This window comes from Musa acuminata, chromosome BXJ1-2, assembly GCF_036884655.1.
Source record: "Musa acuminata AAA Group cultivar baxijiao chromosome BXJ1-2, Cavendish_Baxijiao_AAA, whole genome shotgun sequence".
NCBI lineage: Eukaryota > Viridiplantae > Streptophyta > Magnoliopsida > Zingiberales > Musaceae > Musa > Musa acuminata.
In genome coordinates this window covers 33121000-33138707 of record NC_088328.1, presented here as the reverse complement: position 1 = coordinate 33138707, position 17708 = coordinate 33121000, and the positions used below count along the sequence as shown (strand labels likewise).

General features: G+C 43.2%; 1 protein-coding gene across 2 annotated transcripts; it reads left to right on the top strand.

Moving 5' to 3' along the window:
* Positions 1–2411: 2411 nt before the first annotated feature.
* Positions 2412–5649, top strand: LOC103976812 (uncharacterized). 2 transcript variants are annotated; one of them, XM_018821919.2, is made up of 7 exons: positions 2412–2557; positions 2642–2923; positions 3009–3349; positions 3424–3780; positions 3872–4243; positions 4330–4532; positions 4683–5649. In XM_018821919.2, the coding sequence occupies exons 2-7, from the start codon at positions 2688–2690 to the stop codon at positions 4926–4928; spliced, it is 1755 nt and encodes a 584-aa protein (XP_018677464.2). In that variant the 5' UTR covers positions 2412–2557; positions 2642–2687; the 3' UTR covers positions 4929–5649. The 2 variants fall into 2 exon arrangements, with proteins under 2 accessions (XP_018677464.2, XP_018677468.2); XM_018821923.2 differs by having other exon boundaries at positions 2454–2923; positions 4342–4532.
* The last annotated feature ends 12059 nt before the right edge of the window (positions 5650–17708 follow it).

Here is a 17708-nt window from a genome sequence, read left to right as displayed (position 1 = left end):
CTTAGATAACTAGAATCTATACTAATAGATACTCAGTATCGAAAATATTAATATATAGGGATGGTATTGAAATTGTTAGTATACGGAGATAAAAAGAGATGACTAGAGAAGATAGTTTCATATAACAAAAGATTAAAAGAATTGAGTTACAGACATTAATTTGGAAGTTTTAAGTTGTTTGGATAAAAACTAATATCTGACCTAATATTATGGATCATAACTAATTTGATTCAGACTCATCATTCTAAAATTTCGTTATTATCCTAAGCTGAATACAACTATCAGAACAAACATAGAATGGACTAAAAAGAAGCAAAAATACAGTGAGAAATATTATCAAGGAGAAGAAGTAATCCATCCAGAATTGCTGTAGCTGCTGTTAACTCCAGGCCATATAAAGAGTATCGACTTTCTTGTCACGCCGGAAGAGACTGAGACGCAGCTCGGCAGGGCGCATGTTAGGTTGAACCGCCGGTTGGCTGGCCCCGACGGCCAGCACAAGCCCGAGGGTCAAGTCAAGCCCAACGCCAGCATCCACCTCTCTGCTCTCGGCCTTACCATCCAGCTCGCCGTCGCTCAATGCCGTGGCCTCCAGTGTCGTCGACTCGGGCGATAACGTCCTCCCATCATCCGGGATCTCATCACATTCGTTGCTCGACGCGCGGCGCGACTCCATCAGTTCGGGTCTCGGTAGGCCGGGGGATTTGGTGGCGAAGACTGGGCGCTTGAACCGATCCCGGAAGTCTGCGGCGGCCTTGTGGAGGTCGTGCGGATTCTTGGCCACGTGCCGGATGTCGTCTGTCCTGAGACCGGGAGGGGCGGCGGAGGCAGAGGCAGAAGAAGAGGCGGCTTGGGCGATGGGTGCTCCCTTGAGAACAGCATCGACAGCCGCTTGGCAAAGCTACCAGGTGCCGGAACAGAGCAAGCCGGCGGCACCATAGATCGGGTTTATGATCCGGCCGCATGCCTCATACAGCAGAGACCGGAAAATGGCTGAACCGAAACAACGGTGACGACATTAGCAATCCTTGTCCTCGTACTGAAAACAAAGGAGTGGCAGACGTGCATGGATATAGATGTATGTATATACCGGGGAGGAGGTGTTGCGGGCCGGCGTCCATGAGGTTGAGGAGGCCGGCGCGTCCATAAAACTTGGCGAGGAAGAGCGTGGCATTGGCCTGGGCCTCGGGGCTCTTGATCCACTGCAGGCAAGGGCGGATGGTGCATCCATCGCTGCATCCCTTCCTCAGCACCCGGCACCCATTACAGCTCATCCTTATCTGTCTCGGCGTCTCTATGTAAATATCGGTATCAATAACAGACCCTCTCCTCTGTCTTTCTGTAATGCTACTGCTTTAGAATGGCCAAACAGAGTTTGTGGGTGGAGGAAGAGGATGGCTTGAGAACGGATGGGGAGGGGTGGAGTATTAAAAGCAGGCATTCGAAGGTGAGGAGCCGTAGGTTTCTCGAAGAGGAACAGCAAACTTTTTGGTATGATGGATTGTATCCCGGTAAAATGACTAGTGCTTCTCGAACACAGGAAATCCCTCCATGCGCTGTGGGCTTCCATGCGACCTCCACCGGAGTCTGGTTTCGCCTTCATCCCAGGGCGAGACTGTCGGCGCCGTACGGCGGAAGTCATCGTTTACGGATGCTTACGCGGGAATAGGATGTCATCGTTGAGCCGTTGGTTGCTTCGTTTGTTCATCACCACCGACGGATCTATCCGCAGAGATAGATGGTGGACATGATGTATCCCAAGAAGATTTCCAAGCATCAATAAGCGCTCACAACGTGCCCACCCAATCTATCATCTCGTTTAGTTCATCTGTTCTACCTCCATTATATGTATCGCACTCCGATCCTTCAGATGTCGATCTGGGAAGAATGAATCCTGAGGGTAGATGGAGGCGAAAGAGTAAAGACCGCGAATCCTGTCACTCTCACAAGCACAGTACGAAGCACAACAAGCGGCTTATTCCTTTACCCAAGTGGTAAGCACAAAAAGAAACAAGAAACAGAACAGAAAAAGCACTTGCGTTCTTATTAGATCTCGCATTTGTCGATACCAATGCAGCCATAAAATAGAGTGTCAGGTTGTGGGACCGTTATTTATGGCCTGATTCCTCTGCCTCCAGTTTTCCTGAGATCATGGAGGATCCCAGTGACACGTGCAACCCATTCCCCTGCCTCCACGTCACTCCGATGTGGCGCCACACCTTCCCCTGCGTCTTGGCATGTGGGTTGGACACCAGTGTTGCTGTCGCTTGCAGATTCTCGAGTCCTTTGAACTCTGTTTCTGAGGCTTTTCTGCAGCAGATAGATGAGATATACGTGGATCAAAAGTTGGCAAAAAGCAATGCAGAAAATGCCATAAAGCTAACTTATATTGCGTGAATTAGTCGGAGTTCCAAAAAGCTTTGTGTCACGAGTCTCCGGTGATGCCTGCCTGCTTTATTTTAGAGACGAATCAACTTGCAGCATGCTTGGGCCGCGAAGGAGTAACTTGTAATGGTCGAGTCCATCGGATTGGGTTACGTAATGCAGCACCCAAGAGGTAGAGGCCATGTCAAGCTTATAGTTTGGTTCGTATCATCCAACTTCCCTTAAATAAAGCAGTTCGTCACTGTGGTCTTCTCAGCAAGTGATCGCAGCAAAGCAAAGCAAATTCCACGCCCTCCTCATAAATGAATGACTGCAGTCATCCCCCAGCCTTTCTCCGAGTGATTGCCCTGGAAGCTCCCGGGGAACCCGTTTCTCACTCTTGCCATGGCCGAACCCCCAAAGGGGAATCCCTGATGTGTCTCCTCCATGTCTGCACCTTCCTCGGCTTCCTCCTCCTCCTCGTCCACCTCATTTCCTTCCTCCTCACCAAGCTGTTCACGTTTCTTCTTAAAGGAGCAGCCACTTCCGGAGACCAAAGGTACCTACGTCTCTCTCTCTCTCTCTCTCTCTCTCTCTCTCTCTCTCTCTCTCTCTACTCTCTTGCTACTGACCTTCTGTTGCAGGAGTTCTCAGCTCGTCACTGAAGCTGAGATCAAGCCCACAACCGATGTGTGCTACTCCGATGGTGAGGAGTTACCTGCCAGCATCTTCGGCAGGGAAAAAGGATTGTTCTTTTTCTACAACGAAAGCATCTTCAACGATACCCTTCTTGGCGAAGAAGAACAGGATTCTACAGATCAGGAACACCTTTCGAAAGTTGACGAAAGCCTCGTCACAGAATTGCCGCACAGTTCCCCTTTAGAAGATCAATCGAATCCTGGACTTGAGAATGATGATTCTCCGGTGAGCGATGTCATAAGAACATCAAGTTCTCCAACTCCAATCATATGTGGGTCTGTCGAAGGTACATCAGGAAATGCAACTCTTCCTTCAATTCTAGCTCGTCTCACTACTTGATAATGCTCATGCTGTTTACAGATGAAGATTGTGTTGGAGATGCCTTTCACAATAATGAAAAGGAAGAGGAGGAGGAGCAGAATGAGGAGTCGTCAAAGAAACAGAAACTCCTCATCGTCGCGCAAACACATCCTGGGAGCAAAAAGTTTCAGCTGGAAGAACACACATCTGGCGGTTCTCTCACAAGTGAGTCGACATCGAAGAGCTCGATGGAGTGGAGAAGCTCCACAAACATCAGGGATTCGGAGACAGAATGCCCCTTCTCCTCTTCATCACGCAGGAGCTCTTCCAACTGGGAAACATACACCTGGTTCCGAAAATACGATGAGGACATGACGTTTTTCGACAGGATCAGTGCACAAAAACTCACAGAAACAGGTCATTCATTCCTCATGTAATCTTTACGTACTTGCTAAGTAGCTTTGTTCCTCCATGGATTGGCTAAGACTGCATATTCCTTAATTTTCAGAATCATTTAGGTCAATTAAGTACCAACCGAAATCAGTCTCTCGAAGGATTGTTCACAAATTTACGACACAGAAGAAGAAGAAGGGGAATAGGGATCCATATCAAGAACTGGAGAGTGCCTACGTGGCTCAGATCTGCCTCGCATGGGAAGCACTTAACTGGAACTACAACCATTTCCGGCAATGGAGCGCCAAGGGATCAAACAGTGAACGCGCTTCTTGCACCGCATGGATGGCGCAGCAGTTCCAACAGTTTCAGGTCCTGTTGCAGCGGTTCATAGAAAACGAGCCTTACGAGCGTGGCCGGAGGCCCCAAGTCTTTGCTCGGACGAGGATTTCTTCTCCAAAATTGCTCCTAGTTCCTGAGTTCCGAGGTGCCTCCTGCCTTCTCTCGTGTGTTCACTTTACATCTCCCCGAGTGCTAATTTGTTCCTCTGCAATATTAATGCGATGTTAAAAGATTCAAAAGCAGATGAAGGCAAAGAAGAAATGATCTCATCTACCGAGTTCTCGGCGATTCTGGAGGATGCCATTCGAACCTTTATGAACTTCCTCAAGGCAGACAAAGAGAATCCTTGCCAAATTCTTAAAGCATTCATCAAGAGAAAATCCAGCTCGGTGGACCCAAATCTCCGTCGTCTGCTCAAAAGAGCTAATAAAAAGGTGAGTAGTACCCACTCACTCATGCAGTGACCCATCTAACGTCTGCTTTTTCACTTTCTCGTCATATATATATATATATATATATATATATATATATATATATATAGCTAACTAATCTCTTTGTTTGAAATGCTGACACAATGCTTTCAGAAGAAGATGAGGCTTAAGGATCTGTTGAAGTCAAGGAGATGTTTGAAAAAGAAGAGGCTAAAGGGAGAGGAAGAGATGGAGATACTGATGGGCTTAATAGACATGAAGATTGTGTCCAGAACTTTAAGGATGCATGAGATCAGCCACGAGCAATTGCACTGGTGTGAGGAGAAGATGACCAAAGTGAGAGTATGTGATGGGAAAATCCAAAGAGATTCCTCCCCGCTTTTCTTCCCTGTTCAATGACTCCAACGTCGGCAGTGTTGTATAATCTGCCGTGCTTTAGGTTGCCTGATGACTAGAATATGCATTCCACCCTCCCTCTTGTCACTGTAAAGATACACCCGGAGAGGTGACCACAGTAGACATGTGGTGATCACTTGAAGCTTTGAACATTTGGGTTCCATGTCAGGAAGAAAAAGTTGATAGGTGAAGGATTTCCTCATGAGCATCGAATGGCAAGACAAAGTGACCAAGAATGAAAGCGAGGGACGGGGGGAAAGAGACGAGCGCAACTTTAGCTTTCTTTTACTTTATTATTTATGTTCAGTGGTGGGTGGATAAGGCTCCCTGAAGACTGGTATTTGGAACACACACACACACACACACACACAGAAAAAGAGAACTTGTTCTGGCTCATGCAATACCTTCTCCTCATCAGTTAAAACAGGGGATTATGGTGCTGAAGATAGTTTAAGATATCCATGGGGACATCATGCCTGGCCATGTAATCTTTGTGCAGGAGGGGGAATATACTCGATGCCCGTAACCCAAAGCTGTGCCTGTGGGTCACATATGTGTAGTGTTTGTATATAATATAGTCACTGGTATCTCACACAAGGATTCCTCTGTTCTCTGGTTGGATGCGATGCAAGCATATTATGGATGCTATAGCGATGTAAAGGAGTTTGGTGCATAATATAGAGAAACTTCCCTGAATACCAGTTGGTGGTGCCAATTTTCCGCATGTTATTTATTTATTTGTATGTGAAGTGACTAAGTTATGTTAATGAGCAAATAAAACTTCACATAAATATAATGGATGCTCTAAATGAACTCCTTGTTTATATATATATATATATATATATATATATATATATATATATATATATATATATATATAACATCGATGATGCCAATTGCCGTGGCTCGCGGTGGGGCCAGCATTGGTGGAACAAAGTGCTGATATCTCCTCTGGTGATTAGGTGTGGGGCCCAAATCAGAGGCCACCATGGCACGGGAATTGCCACTTCGAGTATGTGTAGTTGGAGATGATCCGCATCCAGCGACCGCCACGTGTCTTTTGCCGCCCTGCGCCGCTGGAAAAGAATCGATCTCAGGTTGTTGGGTTGGAGGAACCGACCAACAAGAAGAGCAAGCCCAGGGGAGAACGGGGGGAGAGAGAATCGATTCGGGAGACCTGTGGTGATGGGGATGGAGACGGAAGTGTTCTTGAGGAGTGTGCGCGGGCGGCTCACGGAGAGGATGTATCATGTATTCGTGGGGAGGCCGGCTAGCGCCGAGGTTTCTGCCACGCCTTCGAGGACCCGCTTGCCGGGAACCGACGGCCGCTTGTTCCAGGTCGGTAGGAGAATTACCTCTCTCGTTCTTTGGTTTGATCCGTGTATTTGCTATTCGAAATGGGAAATCGTTAGCTTCATTGTTCGTGATGAGGGATGATATACCATATGCTTCGCCACTCCAATTCATGCTTCATATTATCAATTCGTTCTTAATGTCAGAATGACATTTCATCTCAAATTCTGGGCTTTCAGCTTGTTCGGAACAAAAAGAAGAAAATAAAAAGGAAATTGGAGTGCACCATTACATAATTTCATCGAATTCTTCGGTTTGGAAAGAGCGAGCTTGGAAATGGGAATACCAATATCCTGATTTCGCGATCGGACTAAAACGATCGTATTTTGCTTGACAACTCCCCAATCATCAATCTGATGATCCCAAATATGTGTTTATCGACTTCAATTAACTTCAAATTCTTCTAACTATGGAAAACATATCGGCAATTCTTGAATTTGCGTTGATGTTTAGATATTTGTCACACTTCTTTTAGGGTTTGGGTTTCTTGAATTAGCTGTTGAAATAATGTTTATGTAGCGTGTATCACCAGATCGTTACACACATTCCTGGGCTAATAGAAATGTGCTATTTGGCAGTCCATGAATTGAGTGTTTGACATCTTTGTTTCGATTAATCAGTTTTTGTTCTTTTACTTTTTGTTGGTGATTTTCTATGCTCCTTTGTAAAGGTGTTCATTAGCTAACAATCCATGAATCGTTTGTAAAGGCAAGAACCATATAACACTAGAATTTGCATGATTTTTCTACTTTGTTTTGCAAATTTAGGACATGGGTTTTTGACATTTTCTAGATCGATAAGTGGATCACTTCTAGGTTGATTATATAATAGATTTTGCAATTTAGGAACTGAATGATGGATGATATATGAGGATAATTCGGTAAAACATCAATCACAAATCACTTTCAATCTTGATTCCAGACAAGAAGAGTAGATGCAAAAAACCAGGTCCAGGTTGGGATTGGGTTTGAAAAACTTTGTAAAGTTTTACTACTGCCAAAAACATATCTGGATTCAACCTAGGCTTTGAACACATTTCTTGTCAGACATCAAACATGGTTATTTTGGATGACCCAAACTGAACTTGATTTTGTTGAAATATTATGTATGGCATTGATCTACATAATTGGATAGCCTTAATTAATAGGACCCAAGACCAAATTTTGTAAAATTAACAGTAATAAGCAATCTGCAGTTCCTCAAGAAAATAGCATGGAATAACATGTGACTTGTCCCCAGCCCAGAACCAAATTTAGTTGACCTGGTTTGACATGCTTAATGTTAAAACAGTAACCAGATCTTTTTTTTTAATGACGAAATCCTAGACGAGCCTGGATTTGAAATCACGCAAATTTCTTTCTCTCTTAAATGAGGTTTTGGACAAGAGGGCCTTCACTTAGACCTGATATTTTCTTTGTCTCACTACGTCAATCGGATCGTTAGACCAAAAAAGATTCCTCCATAAGAAGAGTATCTTAAACACAGAAGTAAGTTTTGTTCTAAATTGGTTCTCAACTTTCTTTCTTGTGCACAACTTCTTTTTCTTTTCAATTGAGATATATTGAATGAATTGATATATCTAAATTGGTTAACAAAGATTGTCTTAATGTTAATGCATCCCTTAGTTCTATATGCGGGTACTACCAGTATGCTGACCGGTGCTGGCCAATTTGTCACAAGGAAAATAAATGTATACGCTGAAATGAAGAAAGGGTAACGAAAGAGTGCATACCCATGTTTCCTCTGCTCCTTCTCATCCTGTTTTTCACATTCTTCTATTTTTGTCACAGCATCGCATGCTCAAGATGACTCTTTTAGTGGTAGGGATTAAGGGTTCTAATCTATAGCTCTACCTCAGTGGATTGACTTTGTCCAAGTCATGTTTCAGATAAGACATACTTGTAACTAGTGAAGTACTATTTATTTGCAATGGTTTCAACTATACTGGTAATGCAACTATAGGTTAAATGGGCTAAACAGAACTCAATTACCTTTTTTTTTTTAATATTGATTTAGCCTATGCAAAGTCTTGTTGGCCCCCAGCATTACAGCTAGAGCAGAACCAGTAAATGTTTCTACTTTCAGGTCTTTCTGCCACTAGAAGTTCCACCCGATGTGGCTGATTTCGATACTTTAGTGATCAACTTTTATATGAGATGAAAGCAGCTCGGATGAGACATATGCCTTTATAGGACGGATTTCATTTTTTGACGTGAAGTTTCCAATGATTTCATTCTCCACTTGAAGATGAATCTGATGCGACGACACTTGAAGCTCATTGTGACACCTGTCAGAATGATTACTCTGTTTAAAGAGTACATGATTAGGTCTACATGAATATGATCTGTGCATTATTTGATCACAAAATCTGTCATTGCCATGTCAAAAGTATTCATAGATCATCTTGTCAGATCTTAAGCTGCAGTGTAACAGCTCTATGTCAGGACCGACCAGAGCCATACGTAAACCATACGACCTTATTATTTATTGTGAGCTATTTCTTCTCTTTCTGAAGTGTATGTAGCATTGGTATGATCAAGCTTCCTCTTAGGCACCAATGTGAAGTCTTGTCATTTATCATAGCACGCGGCCACCAGTGGACTAAACCTCACATACCCTACTAGGATGATTCTAGACTTCACATTGGTTTGAGCTGTGTCAAGGACCTCAAACCTTTAGTGGAGGAGATTGTATTATCTGATCGAGTGGGAAGAAGATGGACATGATTATTACATGGAGCTACTTAAGTTTATTATGATTAAGTTGAATTTAGGCATTTTGAGTCATATAATTTCAGGCCTATCAGATTAATGCATCAGTCCTTCCATCATATAATGTCATGATATATCACATCCTGGTTGAACATGAAGGAATAATAAAAAATGGAAACCTTTTTTGAGGAACAAATTCATCTTTTTTATCATATTCTGTTACAAGCTCTGAAAAGTTCACCATTTGAGGAACAAATTTATACCATGGTTTTAATAACATCTGACAGTTTCACTTCCGCTGTTGCAACAGTATTTGCATATTGTTTATCCTTCGTCTAATAAAAAAAAATGAGACTGCAAAAGCAAGATGAAATTGGTCTGAAATTTCTAAACGAATGGCCATTTTTTCCTGTGCAGAAATCATCGATGAATAGCAGTGTACAGTTTGTTGCAGCTTGTTGGCTATGCAAGTAAGCTAATTCTTCATTTTTCCCAAGGTCATTTCGTAGTAGCACTTGTGTTTTCATCGTGGGTCAGTGACATAAGATTAGTATCTGCTAGCATGCATATGGTAGAAGTTAAAGCTAACACCGAGATTAGACCGTATCTACTTGTGGAAAAGAAGTAGAAACAATTTAACTCCAATTAGACCGAAAGCCAAAGGTCTTATTTGTCTGTCTGATTTGGCTGAGCATTACATCTTTTGAGCTAAAAGGTTAATAATAGTCTTTTAAAGAAATCCATTTTGGTTATTCATAGAATTAAGCGAAGATACTGCTGCATGCTTTCTTATACGTGTCTAAAAGCATTTGGTGCATTTAAATTGAAGCTCATGAACTATCGTGCTGATTTAGTGATTCCTTAGCTTTGTAGGATAAAAGTACATGCATGCATTCTTCAAAAGGTTATTTTTTTTATAAAAAAAAAAAATTGTTAGTTATTTACTGTGAAGTCTCAACTTTCTGTAGTTGAAGTTGAAGTTGTACTTTTATTTATGATCCGAAATATCCTCTAGCTTTCTGTTAAAAGAGTTCCCTGAACTACTGATTGTTTGCCTTATGTGCAAAATCATGTGTTCGCTCGCATCAGTTGCTGTAGGTCGCAAACAGACAGGTTTTGGTGTCCTAATCGATTTTGCATGAGGTCCTTCCAATCCAAAAGATGACATAGGAAAAATTTTGATTGATTGATTGATAGGCTGGTGAAAATTTGAAGTATTAAATTGTTTAATGAAACAAATTATCTAGTTGAGATAAGGAGGGGGAGTTTTAGTGCAATGGGAAAGTTATTCCCATGTGACTTTGGCAACAAAAGGTTCGACCCGCAGAAATAACATCTTTATGTCTTAGAAAAGAAAGGATTGTATACTAACGTTGACCACCCTTATTGGTGGGAGCTTCTGCATCGGGCAACAAAGGCAGGTAGCCCAAAAGATAACTCTCTAGCCCAAACTACATTACTAGTAAGGTTTGAGCATACCTTTGTAACAACGAAACAATGTCGATGACAAGTCTGTGATTCTTCTTGTTTGAACTCTCTCTCTCTCTCTCTCTCTCTCTCTCTCTTTCTCTCCTGCTGGTAGGTCTAGAAAAAAAATTGATTCTTGTTGCATGGAGAGAAAAATAAATAAATAAATAAATAAATATTCTTACGGGTAGTCAGTTATGCAAATTCTCTTTCGATAGTGATTGGCATGTTATATAGAATATGGAAGCTGCTTTTCTTTAGTGATAAAAAAAAAAAAAAAAAAAAAAATTTATGTGGATGTCATCCTTAAAATCCATCCGTCGCCGCTTGTCTTTCTGCTGTCCATCTATCCTCGTTTGCTTCTTTCCCCACCGACCGATATCATCGAAAATTTTCATGTAGTCGAAGCAGGAATCCTCCAATCCATAATCATGACATCTTTTCAATAGTAAATTGATTTGGGACGCTTCCCTGTGACCTGGATTCTAGTGGTCACGTGCCTTGCAGTAGTAGAGAAGACGGAGAAGCTATCCTTTGTTACCATTATCTCGTTTGGTTTGTTTCTTGGTAGGATGTGTCGACAGACTGGTCAAGCTGCAAGTATAGGGTAGGTGGCTTTGCCCTTATCACCTATTTGGTAAACCTTTGTTCACCGATTAAAGTGTCCGGTAGCACCCACAAACTCTTAGGAGAATTAAGCTTGGACAAGCCATGCTCGAAAAACTAAAAAGGCAAGGGAGTTAAATAATAATAATAATAATAATAATACACAAGTGGGTTGGAACTCTTGCGGCCTTCATTCTCTAGGCCTTTTCTCCTATTGTCCCAACAAACCTTCATCTAACAACTGCATCACATCGTAAGTTGACCAAACTGGAGAGAGAGAGAGAGAGAGAGAGAGAGAGAGAGAGAGAGAACAGTGCCGCCATGGAAGTTAACATCAACCCCTTGTTTCAGCCTTCAGTGTCAAAAACCAAGACGCAAGTTAGAGAACCAGCACATGAACCACAAAAATTTTCCCTTAGGTTGTCGTTCTTCGTGATTTTCTTTCCGTCAAATTAAGATGTATAAGTTAAAGGCCATTCCTGGTGCTGACGATTCACTCAACGATGCAAGTTATGGTGGACACGTCCCTAACTACGATCCCAGTTACGCTCTCATCTGAGTTGGTTGCCTCTGACTGTTGGTGCTCGCCCTTCTTCCACGGGGGGGAAGCTATGAGAAACTGGAGCTCCATAGCAAGTAAAGCTGGGATCACGACTATAGCCGTGGTGAGGCGGCTGGCGTTGGGAACTCCCTGAGATGACATGACCGATGTAGTAATGCGGATGAGGAGGTTGGTAGGCCGGTGGATGCGGAAGCGAGCGTGAGGAGGAGGAAGGGTGCAGGTACTGTGACACCGGTGGCGGGTTTGGGAGACCTGGGTAGACGGGTTGTAATTGCAGACATGCTTCTCCGATGCTGCCGCCTCTATGTTGGAAGCCCCCAGGAGGGATTTGTGAGCCTCCAGTACTCAAGCTTTTATTATTCAAGGGACGAACAAGATCAGTGGTATGCCAATGTTTTTGAATCAAGGAAAGGAGACATCTTTAGCCCTAAACCGTGCCATATAAGATGATATTACGTTGCAGCCTACCAATGTACTACTACTACTACTGAAGGAGGAAAAGAGGTGTTGCACGTAGATAGAATGAAAACCCTAGCTTACTCATGCTAAGAGAGGAAGGATAGAATGAGAGGAGACAGCACATACCCGATGGCACCGTCGTTGCTGAACACCAGCTGACGAGCACGATTGAGCGTCTCCGTCTCCCTCTCTAACGAAAGAGTTGAAAATGGGAACATGAGTCAGTAGGCGCTACTAGTGTCGGGAATGGGGGAAGAAGTGGTAAAAAGAAGATACTCATCAACGCTTTCTATGGTGCAACAACACTACTATGCGGTCATCGTCTTGCCTTGGCGATGCCGGTTCATGTGCCCGCCCAGCGCTTGAGATTTGCAGAACTTGAGGGAGCAAAAACGACACTCATACACCTTTGCCGAATCATCCTTGACTGCACTCTTCTTTTTCTTGAACCCTGCAATCTTTGGATCAGGTTAGGTGGCGAGTAATAATGGCAATAACTTTTCTTTCTCTCTGTTTTTGTTCTTTCCCCCCCTCTGTTGTATTCAATTTCTCAGTCCTCATTAGACAAATGTTCCAATCTAGATCACATCACTGCTTAAACTTTCTTCCTTGTCGATTCCTACTTACGCGTAATGTCAGCGGAAGCTGCAGTAGTCATCGAGCTTTCCTCTAGCGGTTGCTTACCATGTTCCTCTGGCAAGCTATTGAGGTCTAGCGGGTTCCCTTCTAGTCTCCTGCACCCAACTCATCATGGTTCTTCATCATCAAACGAGAATAGGTAACAGAAGTTTAAAGGATGGTATAGAACTTTACATGGTATTGCAGCTAAGGAGAAGAAAGCGGAACGAGAAGCGTCCAGCTGAAGGGAAACAAAAAATGAAAGCCAAGGAGATGGACGAGAGGGTGTGGTGCTTTGAGACCAAAAACTGCAGTTTGCTACTGCACTGTAGACAAGGCTGTGTTTTTAAAGCGGGGTGGAGAGAGAAAGTGCTTGAAAGTTCTCTATCAGTTTGTCATTTGACCAGCCGTCTCTTTCTCTCTCTCCACACACTCTCGCTCTCTCTCTCTCTCTCTCTATCGTCCCCTCTTGTCTCTCGTTTCTTTTTTCTTATGCGATGCAAGGGGGCAAGAGCACCTTGGTTAATGTGACTGATAGAAGACGAGTGTCTTCGGCTTTGGGGGATCAGCAACAGTAGCCTTTATTTGTTGGGGGCTTTGGAGCAGTGTTGAGAGGGACGTTGCCTTGGCTCTTCCTCCCCCTACAAACCCTACGTTGCTCCCCGTTCACATTGCTTCATTGCTTTCTAACCCAGCCCTCGTGCTGCTTGAATAATTTCGAGGCAAGGTTCCATGTAAGCCCCACACACTCACTCACCCATCTGTCATCTCTCTACCCCCTCCACTGAATCCCTGAGGAGAAGGGAGGCGGTGGTGGGTGTACCACGTCAGCATGGTGCCCTTCACAGCAAGGGGATCATCCCCTGGAAGACAATAAGGACAAGGGCACCTCTTACAAAGTGATGCTTGGATATTTAGTTAAGAAGGGGTGTGGTAGGTCTCTGGTCTAAAGATGGAGCCTCTGCATCATAGGGCCATCACGGAGTTGTACCTTCAGCTTCGGGGTGCCGTTGCGCTCTCAACTACATTTGACCAATCCGGGTGGTACTGTCGATTTGGTTGGATCGGGTTCGATTCAGATTAGCCTCGTTATCTACCAGAAAGCCATCAATACGAACCTGAGCTCCAGGACTTCTTTTCTTCCTCGATCTCTCTGTCTCTGTATCTCTCTCTCTCTCTCTCTCTTTCTCTCTCTCTCTCTCTTTACTACATTTTTTTTATTTTTTCTTTCTCCTCTGATGCGGAGATCCATATCTTGTATCTGATATGATGGGAGTGCTGTTTTCTACTCTTACACGGTGATTCGGTTATGGGGATGACAAGTTGTAGCAGTCTGCATAGCCATAGTTCTGATCACCTCTCATCAAATTCCTCAATACATTAATGTGGTCCCAGCTCTGAAATTGACATGGTTCTTTCCTTGCTGGTGCGTCCACCCACCAATTTTTCTCCCTTTTATCCACCGGAGGGAAGGGGGGAGTAGGGCTGAGTAAATGAGATGTGATAGATAGATTTCTAAGAATAGCTACTGCCTCATGACTGACAGTCGAGACTGGACCGTGGACGGGGGGGGGGGGGGGGGTGTGGGTGTGGGGGGTGTGTGATAGGGAGAGACGGGAAGGGACGGGAGAGAAGGGGAAGCTTTTCCTTGCCCGTCTCACGTGACTTCGAAATCTTTCCTTCTCCGTCCTCTTTGTGTCTCTCGTTGCCGGATGTTTGCCCAGCACCTGTCTCTGTACCTCCATCGGGCATCTCGGCGCTTTGCCAAGCTGCTGTCGTCCTACCACTTCATCCCTCTTCCTTCTACCTCATCTCCCTTTTAAATCTTTAGTTATAACAGTGTGTCTGAAGGTTCACAACAAGCAGAGCAGGACAATAAGAAAACAACAAATCTAAACTCTCTCTCTCTCCTTCTATCTGTCTTTTTATAATTATTCTTGTAAAATCATGGTAGACCAATCTTGAAGTTTTATAGAATATGTTATTGGTAAGGATGGACAAAACTTTCAGAACTAGGAAACTAGAAGAAGAGATGTTTTGAGCACTGCATGGAAAACAAAAAAACCGAAGAGAAATTATTAGGATTCGGTGGGTCCTTATTAGAGCTGTCCTTTTGATTTCATCATCACTATCAAGGGGGATAATCGTGGAAAATGATACCATAATGATCGATCAGATGATTAAAAGGACATGACCAAGGTAGCTCAGTATTACCACACACAGCGCCAAAGGTGAGAGTCATTTCTACTGTTATATTGAAACATTGATCATCACATCTTTTATCTTATGACCTATTGTCACCACACACATAATAAGCATTATTCAAACCTTGGGTTCCTTGCTTCTTTGAACGTACTAGTTGATGTGTTGGCATATGACCACTTTTGAGCACACAAGCTGATTTAGATAGTCATAGAAACCGCATGGGAAAATTGGAAATGCAGTAAATACATCTGCCAAGTAACACACACATATATCTGTGTTCTTCTGGTGCGAAGGATTAGTTGACACTGTTACAACCTCCTCATACTCATGCCGAGTATTACATCAAAAGTAGAATGATACATACTGATATACGTATCTTGTGTGTGTTAGATTTCCCTCGAGAACAAGTCTTTTAAATAAATTGCCCCACCCATGAGGTGAAAAGGCAAGCTTCTGATAAGGGAAAAAAAATAACAGGGAACAACAGCTTGTCCGTTGTGCATTAGGGTCAAACCGCGTGGGACGTAAACAAATAGCCATTGCAGTAAAAAGCTGGTGCTGTCGTCTTTTTTTTCCTTTTGAGTTTGATATCACTTTCATATCAACAGCAGCGAAGGGTGTGCACCGTGCAGATAGGAGCCTCCCGAAACGTTACCGATAGAAATAATAGAAGATAAAAATAATAATTAAAGAAGCTTTATTATAGAAATGAAATAGCTTTAGCTTGAATGTATTAACATGTTCCCTCTCCTATTTATAGGATTAGGAGGAAGGATTTCCCTCAACAGAATAAACAGAATAGAGAGATTTCCTCATCTAATTGGGGAAATCTTATCCTCTATCAAGTTGGGGAAATCTTATCTTCTATCATGCCCCCGCAAGATGGTGCTCATAACAAGGATACTAATCTTGGATCGATGCAGATCGATGCAAAGAATGGTTTACAAGCGAGAGGCTTCATGAGTAATATAAGTGTAGATCGCTGCTGCTGCTTCGATTGCTGTTGCTGTGATGGCACAGGCGTTCCCTTCATTCTCCTTAAGTCTGCCGAATGTTGACAGATCAGCGAAGACTACCGCGGTGAGAAAGATGAGGATTGACCACGGAGCCTCTTAGGAATGCAACGGCATTGATCGCTGGCCGAAGGGTGAAGCTTCACTTTTCTCAGCGACGTTGGTCGCTGGCCGAAGGCAAGAGCGAAGCTTCGCTTTTCTCAACGACGTTGGTCGTGGTTGCGATTACGACGGCTACGACAGTAGAGAAGAAATCTACAGCAATGTTGTAGTGATGCTACTACAGCAAAGGAGGAAGCTGTAGCAGAAGAGGAAGCTGTAGCAGAAGAGGAAGCTGTAGCAGAAGAGGAAGAAAAATAGCTACAACGAGAAAAAAAGGTGGGGCAGTGCTGATGAGCAGCACTAGAGATGCCGTAGCGGAAGGGAACGGACGTTGGCACAGAGTGATAACACCAATGATGATCTGTGGCAACACCTGATACCATGATAGAAATAATAGAAGATAAGAACAATAATTGAAGAAGCTTTATTGTAGAAATGAAATAGCTTTAGCTTGAATCTATTAACATGTTCCCTCTCCTATTTATACAGATTAGGAGGAAGGATTTCCCTCAACAGAATAAACAGAATAGAGAGATTTCCTCGTCTAATTGGGGAAATCTTATTCTCTTTCAAGTTGGGGAAATCTTATCTTCTATCAATTACCACCTGCATTAGCATTAACCGGGATTTGCGAGCCACTGCCAAACTTTGCTCTCAGGTGCATGGGAAGGAGGAGGAATGTCCCGATCTGCATGAACAAAGTGTACGTGCCCCTCCCTACCCTCCCTATTTTGTGCCTCATCTTTCCCTTTCCCAAGCCCACCAGGTCTCACCTCACCCTGTTGAGCTGCTGCTCTCCCAAAAGCCTCTTGACTTTCAAGGAACGATGCTTGTTGTCTTTCCCAGAGGCCTCAATCTCTTGAGCAGAGAAGCGCAGTAATACAGTATATGATGTGCAGTGCAGTGCAGTGCACTGCTTTATGGGGTACGGGTGGTCTTAAACAGCCTTTGTTTTTGTTTTTTGTTTTTTTTTGTTTTTGCTTCTGCCAAGTATATGACATTTATGGCTGTCGACGATATGTATATATACGTATGTGTCTCTTCTGGTTCACATAGTTTACCCGTCGTATAACTTCTTGCCATGTGTACAAACTTATGTAAACTTAGTTATTAATCTCTCACTTGTGCTTTGATTGAAAAAAAAAGAAAAGAGTCTTTATGTAAGTTTTGATCACCCAAAATTACACAGCTCCAGATACAAAGATCATCGACTTGAGGAGGACAAAATTAAACAAAGCCCATCGAGATTAATATCATCCAAGGGTAAATACTTTTGCCTCAAAAGTGTGAAAGTTGAGGGGCTGAAACTTGAAAGGGAACTGTGATTATTATTATTATTATTATTATTATTATTATTATTATTATTATTTCATAAAAATTGTTGGCCTTGTTGGAATGGGTGGGATTGAAGAGGAAATCATCTGACACTGTTGTCAAGTCGCCATCCATTTGGATATCATTACCTGCGGAGGCTCCTCCTCAAAAGACTGACTCTGGCTGTGGCGGCACATGAGGGGCACGACGCCTGAGACAAATCCAACAACTTTTACCATCATAGATTTTTGGTGGGGTTCTCCACATTCCGTACGATCCAATTTGGAATAGGGGAAGAGGGGAGGGGACCAAGGTGAGGTAAGATAGATGGTTTCTTTCATCTCTGGCGTTACATGCACGCTCTGAACCAAAG